Source organism: Maniola hyperantus, chromosome 12 (genome assembly GCF_902806685.2).
Source record: "Maniola hyperantus chromosome 12, iAphHyp1.2, whole genome shotgun sequence".
Taxonomy (NCBI): Eukaryota; Metazoa; Arthropoda; class Insecta; order Lepidoptera; family Nymphalidae; genus Maniola; species Maniola hyperantus.
Window position 1 is genome coordinate 4,169,630 of NC_048547.1, and position 11,280 is coordinate 4,180,909.

The 11,280-nt window shown below is 35.4% G+C and overlaps 1 protein-coding gene across 1 annotated transcript in view; it reads left to right on the plus strand.

The window, feature by feature from the left end:
- The window catches only part of LOC117987012 (lachesin-like), a 35,310-nt gene extending 24,501 nt beyond the window's left edge, over positions 1-10,809 (plus strand). The window contains exons 3-10 of the mRNA XM_034973971.2: positions 771-978; positions 3,519-3,677; positions 4,086-4,214; positions 5,043-5,180; positions 6,612-6,761; positions 7,374-7,403; positions 8,262-8,324; positions 8,568-10,809. Coding sequence (XP_034829862.1) covers positions 771-978; positions 3,519-3,677; positions 4,086-4,214; positions 5,043-5,180; positions 6,612-6,761; positions 7,374-7,403; positions 8,262-8,324; positions 8,568-8,668 — 978 coding nt within the window. The 3' untranslated portion in view covers positions 8,669-10,809. The remainder of the gene's footprint in view (positions 1-770; positions 979-3,518; positions 3,678-4,085; positions 4,215-5,042; positions 5,181-6,611; positions 6,762-7,373; positions 7,404-8,261; positions 8,325-8,567) is intronic.
- Positions 10,810-11,280: the final 471 nt, after the last annotated feature.

The following is an 11,280-nucleotide window of genomic DNA, read 5'->3' on the forward strand; positions in this document are numbered from 1 at the left end:
ATATTATTATAAATGCAAAAGTGTGTCTGTCTGTCTGCTAGCTTTTCACGGCCCAACAGTGCAACTGATTTTGATGAAATTTGGTACAGAGTTAGCTTACATCCCGGGGAAGGACATAGGCTACTTTTTATACCGGGAAATTAAAGAATTCCCACGGGATTTTTAAAACCTAATCTCACGCGGATCGTGTCGTCGATGTGTGTCGTTGCAATTATTCAAAACACGATACGCGTACTCTACCGACAGTTTTGTCAAGGGTACTGGTTGCTCGACACTTCAGTCTAGTGCTGACGTCACTAAAATGGCGGCCACACGCATTAGAAATTTGCGGGACGTATAATACCTAATGTATAGTCTGACCAGAAATATAAAAAACTTGCTCTACGGGCGCCACTTCAGCATTTTTCATTGCAATAGGTACCAAAAAAAAATCTAGGTAAATTTGTTGCACTAGTTTTCGTCAATATGGCGAAGTTTTTTATTTTTCTAGTTCATACCATCAGTACGCGGCCGAAAGTAATGTACATCGGCCTTTAGAATGACATTTCGGATTTGTATAGCGTTGTCTCTGTCACTCGTACCTATATGACGTTTTGTCGGTCTCAACGATAGGGGTAACGCTCTACAAATCTGCTATCTCCTTCTAAAGGTCGATGTACATTACTTTCGGCCGCGTATCCACGTGACAAACAAAAAATACGTATAGAAATTGCATCAAAACTGCTGTCAATTTGTACAATTGCGTCATTCTTAGAAAAGTTTTTTCACAGGTTGCATGGTTGCGAGTGGACACCCAGACTATCCTTACAATCCACACCCACGTGATATCGCGCAGCAGGCGCGTGGGTATCACGTACAGCGACCAGAAGACCTGGTTCCTCCACATCCGAGAGTTACGGGAAAGCGACAGAGGATGGTACATGTGCCAGATTAATACTGATCCTATGAAGAGTCAGCTGGGATACTTGGATATTGTAGGTTGGTATTTGTGCTTTTATGTTAAATTGGTCTCTAGTGATAAGCATGTTCGATTCCCGGGTCGGACCAAAAAGAGGTATTTGCTGTTTTTGTTAAGAAATTATCAGTATCTAACTAACCCGGAGTTAGGAAGTTGGCGGTCGGTCCTGCGTCTGATATCTCTCCGGTCGTGTTGGAAATCCGTCTCATCGGGTTATGAGATTGAGAAAATAGGATAATGCACCTGTGTTTGAGCACACAATAAGCATATCTCCCGCACAGTTGACTAATTTCATCATTTATATACACCAATCATCTTGATTGCTCCACTTTTTGAATCCACTCTTGGGTTTTAAGGACCAACCTTGCCAAAGGAAATTTTTTGTTCGCGAAAGGCTCTATAAAATTGTCTTGCAGATGCTAAAAAGTAACTAACTAAATTTGAAATTCTACCTACGCTTCGCTACTTGGTCGGTCTGCGCTGACCATTAGTAATTACATACCTATAATACCCTGAATACAAAATCAGCTTACGAAAGTTAATCCATACTAATAATATTAACTCAGTCCGTCTTTTTTTAATGTTTTTGTAAATATGTATTACTGTATAGGTACCTATCGCTGATTTCTATTTCTTTGCAGTCAAAATCGATTGCCTGAATTTATCGGTTGGGAAACACAAAATTCAAGAATATTATTGGATTTTATTTTGATCATAATCCACAACTTAATAAAGCTAATAAGTGCTCGATTAGAAATACCCTACAATCACTACAATATAGGTAAATCTAAAGTTATAAAAAAAGTCCTGACTCTCTGACTGACTTTTCAACACCAAAGTCTTGGGCCTAAAAATCTAAAATTTTGCACAGAGATTTCTTTTATATAGGACTTATTATATTAAGGACTTATTTCATCGATATATATGACAAGATATGCCCAAGCGAACACAATTTTTCACGGTTTTGGAACCAAATAGATCAGCGCCACCTCTACTAATGAACGAACCGTTTGAAATCCAGACGTCACTGAGGTTGCATTGGTGCTAAATAAACATTTTAGGACCAATGAGTCGGTGCCATTTTGCTTGTTCAATGGACCTGTCCTTACGAAGTAATATATACTTAAGTCAATGGCTTATTTACATTTTCTTTACCTACGATAAGTTCTGCATGACATGACGGTCAAATTAATGTTATGAAATTCAATTAGGTATCTTAAAGTGATTGATTTTCCCTTACACGAATGTAAAGGTAATTACTTAATAATAAATAAATACATAGGTACCTCTATTAATTATTATGGATTCTAGTTTTCATGAATTATTCACGTGGTAACTTGGATTAATATAATTTGACCTTTGGAAGTTGGTTATTCTAACTTGCTATTAGCCTACGCGATTGCCGCTACAAATAGGTACCACATAAAACTTTCAAGAAAAAATATTAATTAAATGCTTTTTAAGTCTGGTGAGGTGATAATAATATACGTACATACGTATATTATTATCACCTCACCAACAAACTGGCTCACCAGTTTGGCGAGAGACAAAAAATGTATATATCTGGTAAACTTGATTAAAAATAAATAAAAAAAAAACAAAGCAAAATATCACAGAAAAACTAAGATAACACCTTTAGCTCACAAACGCTAAAGAAACGATTAATGCATTTATGCCTGTAAAAAATATACTATCGCGGGTGAATGCGTCGTCGTAAAATAACCACTTACCTACGGTTAACCTACTGTTTCCCCCGCCTGAATTTAGGTTTTTTAAATATCCAGTTAGAACTTTTTGATTTCTGGGATGTAAGTAATAACCTATGTCCATCATCTGGATTCAAGCTATAGTTGTACCTTTGGTAAAAATCGGTTAAGTGGACATCCCGTGAAAATGTAAAATAAAGTAAAAATAAAAGTATTTTTTATTCAATTACACTTTTAGAAGTACTTTTGAATCGTCAAATGCATCTACCACTGGTTCGAAATTTTCTACCGAGAAGAACCAGCAAGGTAACAGACAGAGAGATAGACACACTTTCACATTTTTATGACATAATATTGGATTGCCGTATCAGTTTATTTGATCGATTCGAGCTATTTGACCCGTCGCGCGTCGGCCGATTTTTTGGGATGGGGGTATATTATGCGAATACGTGGCGGGCGCGGGCCGTGCCACGTACGAGGCGCGAACGAGGCACGGTGAAGCATAAACTACTTCATATAAATATAAAATGTTCCTGATGTTTTGAATCCGTGCCTCGTACGCGCCTCGTACGTGGCACGACTCGTGCCCGCAACGCGTTGGCTAATCATCTCAAAGGCTCGTGCATTTTGATCTACTTAGGGTAAACACAACAGCACAAGTGCAGATACGATTTACGAAAATCCCTATGGGGGTGAAAAAGAGGTTAGAAGATAGTATAAATAGCGCCATTTTGTATTCCAATAAAATATCTTATTAGTTCTTGATGAAAACAAGAAAGTCAACAGTTTTTGAAACACAGAGGTTAAAAAATAACCTAGGTATTTTGATTTTTGAACGTTCGAAATTATTTTAGTACCACCGGATATCCTAGACCGCGGGACGAGCTCTGATCTGACGGTGCGGGAAGGTGCCCCTGTCAGTATGACGTGTGCAGCCACGGGGTCACCACATCCGCAGATCTCGTGGCGACGGGAACACTCCAATCCTATAATGATTTCTGAAGGCGTACAAGGTGAGACGTTATTTAAACCTAAACCTAAGTATGGAATGGAATGTAATAAGCTGTCATAGCCTAGTGAAACTGTGATAGCCTAATAATTAGGACGTCCGCCTCTTAATCGGAGGTCGGGGGTTCGATCCCGGGCACGCACCATGTTAATCATGAGTACTTAAGATTCCGCTTTTCGCCTCCAACTAAGCGTAATTGTAGGTACTACAATAGTACAACGGATGGGGTTTGAACCACTGACCTTTCAGAATTCAGAAACCATTGAGCTATTGAGGTTTTAGCAAGGTTTTCGTGATGCGTCGCCTATATTCGCAGTGAGGTCAGAACTTAGAACTCTGACTGTTGTCTGTGGGATCGATAGGTACCTTACCTTAGGTTCTAAAAATAGGTAACAGTTCTATGTGATTGCAGTGACGTCAGTGGAGGGGCCCGTGTTAAATATAAGTCGAGTGAGCCGGCTACATGCAGGGGCCTATTTGTGCATCGCCTCCAATGGAGTCCCGCCCACCATCGCCAAAAGGATTATGTTAACTGTTGAATGTAAGTTTTGTAGGGATATCACACAATATAGCACTAGGTATTTTTTCCTCGTTAGGAAAATCAATCATGGTTAACTGAGTGATCACCCCGGTCTTTTTTAGGGTTCCGTACCTCAAAGGGAAAAACGGAACCCTTATAGGATCACTTTGTTGTCTGTCTGTCTGTCTATCTGTCTGTCAAGAAACCTACAGGGTACTTCCCGTTGACCTAGAATCATGAAATTTGGCAGGTAGGTAGATCTTATAGATGACATTTGGGGAAAAATCAGAAAACCGTGAATTTAGGGTAAGTGAGTGACTATATTATCATAAGAAAGGTCTTCATCTGTACATTCTAAAAAAGATTTTTATTTATTTTTAAGCATCATAGTTTTTGAATTATCGTGCAAAATGTCGAAAAAATACGATTGAGTACGGAACCCACGTTGCGCGAGCCTGACTCGCACTTGGCTGGTTTTTTAAAGAAATGGGCGGATAAGCCGACGGTCTCAGAGTTCTACAAATAACTATTCGAACTAGTTACACTAACTAAACTAAAGTTCTTCTACTTCTTCTCTTTTCATACATTTACCTCCAAATCATCGTATAATCGTGGTACATACCCGTTTATAGGGTTCCGTACCGGATGACAACGGAACCCTGTTACTATGACTCTGCTGTCCGTCCGTCCGTCCGTCCGCCTGTCTGTCAGTGGGCTTTATTTCGAGAACCATAATAGGTACCTATAGGCCTGAAATTTTCACAGGACGTGTATTTCTATTGTTTATATTTATATTGACTGATTTTTTACATTGTAATAATTGTGTTAAATACATTTTCTGTTTACCAGTTCCACCGGTGATCGTTATAAGAAATCAACTGGTAGGCGCGGCGGTTGGCTCGGACTTAGTGCTGGAATGCGAAACGGACGGCTATCCCAAGCCAGTTAGCTACTGGAGCAGAGATACGGGTGAAATTGTTCCTATAGGTGAGTAGGTTCTCCCATTCTCTCGTCCGTGCTCCCACTACTCCTGTAGTGATAGATAGATGGATACAACCCGTTGGAAATATCTGCGAACCTGGCTTAATGACGTCATGCAACGCGCTTGCGTTGGCAACGGTACTGGATAGGACACTACTGAGCACGGCTCTCTCAGAATGACAAGGATTTCTAAGACTCTACCCATACCCATATTATAAATCCGAAAGTGTCTGTTTGTTGGTTTATTGGTAAGTCTTTCAATCGCGTTGCAACAGATCGAGTTAAAGACCTAGAGAGAGTGACACGAGCTATTTTTTATCTCAGAAAATCAAGGATTTCCCGTGAATTTTTAAAAACCTAAATTCACGCGGATAAAGTCACGATCATCAGCTAGGTATACTATAAATGTGAAAGTTAGGATGGTCCAAGATACGGAACCCTCGGTGCGTGAGTTTTATTTTCATTTGGCCGGTTTTTTTCATTAAGTTATTGCGTGCCGATTGCCTTGCCATCTTCTATCATTAACAATAATTAATCTTTAAAATATAATAATTTAGTTAGTGAATTTACAATTATTATTAGTTGCCATCCCAGAGTAGGTACTTATTATCACAATCACTGGTTCCATTGATATTTCATTTTGAAATCATTTTCATTCATTCCAATTTTCTCATTAATGTAAATTGATTGCGCTGCATTCAAATCATAAAAGCGTTTAATTTAATTTAATAGCTCTGTACACGTTATTAATAAATAACTCATTAAATACGTGTAGGTATATACATACTGCTTTAAATATGTGAGTTTTTAGAGCAATACCTACCTTGAACCCCTTATCATTTTACCTTAATGGCTAATTAATATAATTACGACATAATAATATGGATACTATAATACTATGGATAATAATACGGAATGATGTACTTATCCTAACAAAAAGTAATCTATAATTACTAACACCAATACTTATCAAAGATGATTTTTCCAAATTTAAAAATGATGATGGCGGCAAATTCAATGATATCCAAATCATGTCTTCGGTTGTAATACCAGTGACTTCGTCACATGGATTTTTTAAAATAGATATAGCGAGCAAACGAGCAGGCGGGTCACCTGATGTTAAGTGATTTGGTTTTTTAATGGTTTAACGGATGTACCTTTAATAATCCCGTGGGAACTCTTTAATTTTCCGGGACGAAAAGTAGCGTATTCAGGATGAAAACTATAATAATTATTGTATTAAATTTTGTCAAATTGTTTTAACGGATGGGTCTTGTAAAGCTAGCAGACAGACAGACACACTTAAGTACACATAACAGCGATTTAATCATTGGATTGCAGATCTTTTTCGTTAAATATCGATATCAATGTTTACGATAAACAGATTTCTTAGTTACTTTAAGATTCTGATTGTAAAATAAACATCATTTCATGCAGGAGGTGGTCTGGAGCCGCAAAAAGTTGCTGGATCATATCGTTCTATCCTTCGTCTGCCTATAAGAAGAGTTACTAGCTCGGACTATGGCACATATAAATGTGTATCCAAGAATTCATTGGGCGATACGGAAGGCACCATCAAATTATATCGTAAGTACTACAGTCACAGATATACATATTGGCATAGCTTAGACAACATTCAGTTTGGCTACGAATGCAACTGCTCAGATCTACAGCAAATGTACACATGCATAGGTTGGTCTGATCAAGCTTACATACCTATCTATGAATATTATCAACATTATTTAAATTTATTTAACAATAATTTCGAACCACATCATCATCATAACCGACCGATAGACGTCCACATGTTGGGAACAATACACAGAGATACTTTCAGCTTTTATAAAATTAGGAAGGTCTGGCACGTGCTGGCTCTTAGGCCAAATGTCTTAGTAATTGGATTTTTATAAATAGATCGCTATTTACCGCAATGCAGAATAGACAGTTAATTTGGCCACAGATGTTGCAATTCGAGAATCGCTTGTTTTTAAAATGAAAGATGAAATTTCGCAAAAAAATGCGAACGTGTTGTCGGTAAAATTTATACTGGTTTTGTATTGCAACTGAATTCATCCGAGAATCTTTACTTTAAATTAAACTGCATTTTATTTATCGCACTTTTATTCTTATTTTTAATTATCTTTTACGTAAATCACAGGTATAATTAATAATATTATATTGTCATTATTTTTTGGATAGCCATGCTGCCCCCAGCGGAAAACAGAAATGGTTAGTATTTGTATTTTTTATTCTCATTGTCTAAGTCATACTTGTTAGGTAAGTACCTACCTACTAAGATGCTCGCCAATATTCGTCCGCGTGGATTCTTCTGAAAGTAAAAGTAGGCTATCTCCGTCTCTAGGATATAACCTAACATTGTACCAAATTTCGTCAAAATCGGTTAAATCGGACAGACACACATTTATACTGACTAAGTTTTTTGTGGGCTCTTCTCAGACCTGGGCGCGTTTAGAACCCTCGTAGATTTAGTTTTAAGTTCGCGTAATAATTATCACCACAATATCTTACAAATCCAACAACCGACCATCAAAAAGTCTTATGTATTACCTACTAGAGTATGCCCGCGACTTCATCCGCGTGGATTTAGGTTATTCAAAATCCCGTGGGAACTCTTTGGTTTTCTGGGATAAAAAGTAGCGTATGTCCTTCCCCGGTATGCAAACTATGTATCTCTGTTCCAAATTTCGTCAAAATTGGTTGAACGGATGAGCCGTGAAAGGCTAGCAGACAGACAGACACACTTTCACATTTGTAATATTAGTATGGATATGGATTTTGAATAAATTATTTGAATTTTGAATTTTTGTCGGTAGTAGGTACGGATAGTAAGAATTTTATTTTCATCTCTCTCTATCTCTCCGGTCGTTCCTTCATTGCTGAAGATCGTGGTCCTGGCAACCTGCCCTCGAATGGATTATCTGTTTCCATCGGCTTCTGTCGGTGGCCATTTTCGCAATGTGATAAAATCCACACCTGCTGGACTCCTTTAGCTGGTCGGACCACCTAGTTGGTGAGCGGCCTCTCGGTCTCGGTGTGTTTTCATAATGTTATATTATTTTGTTTCAGCTATTCAAAAGCTAAATATAGTGGCAGGGAAAGCATCTGAAAGTACACCGTTCGGTACGCAGGGTAAGATTATATTTCATCCTTGTCAATTTGACCTTATACCGGCTTTCCAATGAAAGCTATTATAATATAATTATTTTAACTTGTATTTTCTTTGTTGAGGCTACTTAATTAATTTTAATTTTATCGTAAAATATTAGTTTATTTTTTCAAGATAATCAGCAGCCAATGTTAAATGCTTTTATTCAAACTTTTTCATACGTTCTTCTATAATATTTTTTTAATTGAATTGGTATTCTTTTTCAGATTTTAGATTACAAGACTACAACAAAGCAGTGCCCAGGGACGGCTTTTGTTATAAGTTGTTGTTTTTATTAATTATCCTAATTAAGAGAGTTGTACCGTAATTTCATTGAATTAAAAAAGGTTGAGAATTTGCAATGAAAAAGTAGTAAAACGGATAATAATTGTACCCTCTAACAAATAAACCTGGAATAGCGGTGGAATAGTTATACTCTGTTTTGTCTTTCTCTGTCATCAGTAATTTGACATTTGAAGGAAAAAGACAAAACAGAGTATAACTATTCCACCGCTATTCCAGTTTTATTTGTTAGAGGGATATATTTTAGAGCTGATTGGTTATACAAATAGATAGGTATCTGATATATTTTTATCTTATCACTCATTTACATATCATTTTTAGGAAGAGCATTCCGAACTTGTACAACAAGTAAAAACTTGTACACTGGACAATTTAACACACAAAACTTTATTACTCTACAGTTTATGTAGATCAATAATAATATAATAACTAAGAGTATTTACTGTAATTTTATTTATTGCTCGTGTTTTGATAACTTATTATAGCTACTTGGTTATTTTCTATAAGATTTTCTTGTTCAATCCAAATATCGCTGCTTCAACAGTTTAGTTCTGGTAAGACTTACCTGGGCACTTTAGCGAGATCAGTTTGAGCACGTTCCTAAACCTTAAAGCTTATTATCCTTGTTAGTTCAACTAATAGAATTTAGCAAGTCCATCTTAGGCACCACTATTACTCATCAAAATAAGAGTTGTTTAATGAATATTAACAAAAATTTGATTAATTTAATTATTTATTTTAAAATGGTTTGGTATGCTAAGTAGTATGCTCTAAACTTAGATTATTATCTTATGAATTTAATTAACATATCTCATCTGAACATTAAATTCTTAAGAGATCATATCATTAGTTAAGTATGTTATTTTTTAAATAATTCAATTTTTAACAGTATTTTTATGTGTAAATTTAGACAACATGAATTTATATTTATCGAACAGCGTATAATATTACATTTTTTGACTATTGATTTTTCATAAAGAAAATACTGAAACAACTGTATTAATACATTATTATTATTATTATTATATAGATACAAATAAAATGTTTGTTAAAATAATATTATCTAAATAATAAGATTATATACATGTAAAATGGAATATTTTGTTGCTGTTACAAAATAAATTAGAAACGCTTAAATAGCTTTCAAATAGTGTAGTACAAGCTTTAATTAACTAAAGCATACCTTTTTTAAACGAAATAATAATTTACTAGTCTAAATAACAATATTACGAAATAAACCAAAGTATTATATAAATAGTATTATAAGATAGTTATAATATGGTAAGTATAGACTGAGTTTAATATAATAAGCTGTATATAAAAGAGGCTAATAGCGAAATATTTTTTGCTTAAGGTTCAAGCAATTGAAAAATTGTTTGGTTAAATCCAATTGTATGAACTAAGAATTGCATTAAGAGACTATGTCTTTGTTATTCGACAAACGATAATATATATCTTGATATAATAATATTATCGTTTGTCTTATTATTAGCGTTAAGATTTTGTTAAAAATCCGAGAAAAGCCGAGAAAGTTTTGTCGCACTGATTGTGCTTGCCAACACTAAGCCATAATATAAACGTACTAGCTTATGATCGCGACTTCGTTCGCGTGGACTACACGAATTTAAAACCCCCTTCGTGTAAAAATCCCCCAAAAACCCTTTCTTAGCGGATGCCTACGTCATAATAGCCATCTGCATGCCAAATTTCAGCCCGATCCGTCCAGTAGTTTGAACTGTGCGTTGATAGATCAGTCAGTCAGTCAGTCAGTCAACTTTTCCTTTTATATATTTAGTTAAAAAAAATAGTTACGCCCTTATCTATATTATTATTTCTTACCAAAAATCAACTTTTTGTACCAAATGTGAATGTGACAGCTTATTAAAGTAATAATTTGATTAAATCATAAATACATAATTGTTTATACTATATTATATACCTACAGGCTGCATAGAAAAAAAAATGTGTGACATATTAATTATGTTTAGATGTTATAAATTATCATAATATGTTGATATTACAATGATTAATTACTATGGTATTTATTTCTTTTAAATATATTTTGTAAATGTAATTTAATTTATATCATACTTAAGTCAATTTAGTTAAATGCGGACCACTATTGCTGATCAGTATAAAAAATAAAATAGTTTACGTATCAATGGATTGTGTATTTTTATTTGTCGTAGAGTCCATAGAAACCCGTATAATCTCTGTACAAAAGGATAATTTCAAATTATTTTCTAACCTTATGTGCAAGAGCTCGTGAAAGCCAGATTCACGTTGTACCACGTATAAAAGCAGAATATTTTTCTGCACAAGAATACTGCACATGACTCCGAAAAGTTAGAGTTGCGGCAGAGTGAACTAGAGTAAAGGAACTCACTCGGTTTGATCCTGAATCGACGTTATTATGATAAATATTAGGCTATGGTGACATGAAATCAAAGAAAAATAGGGCTACCTTAGGGCTACTTGTGTGAAATGTACCTACTAACAATTGGGTATTTGACTACATCAAAAACAAATTGTTTATCAGTGAATATTTAATAGAGGGTCTTCCAAAATACATAAAATCTACGTTCTTTGTTTTAAGTGTAATAACCATTTAAAATTATCCGAACCAGTGGTAGATGC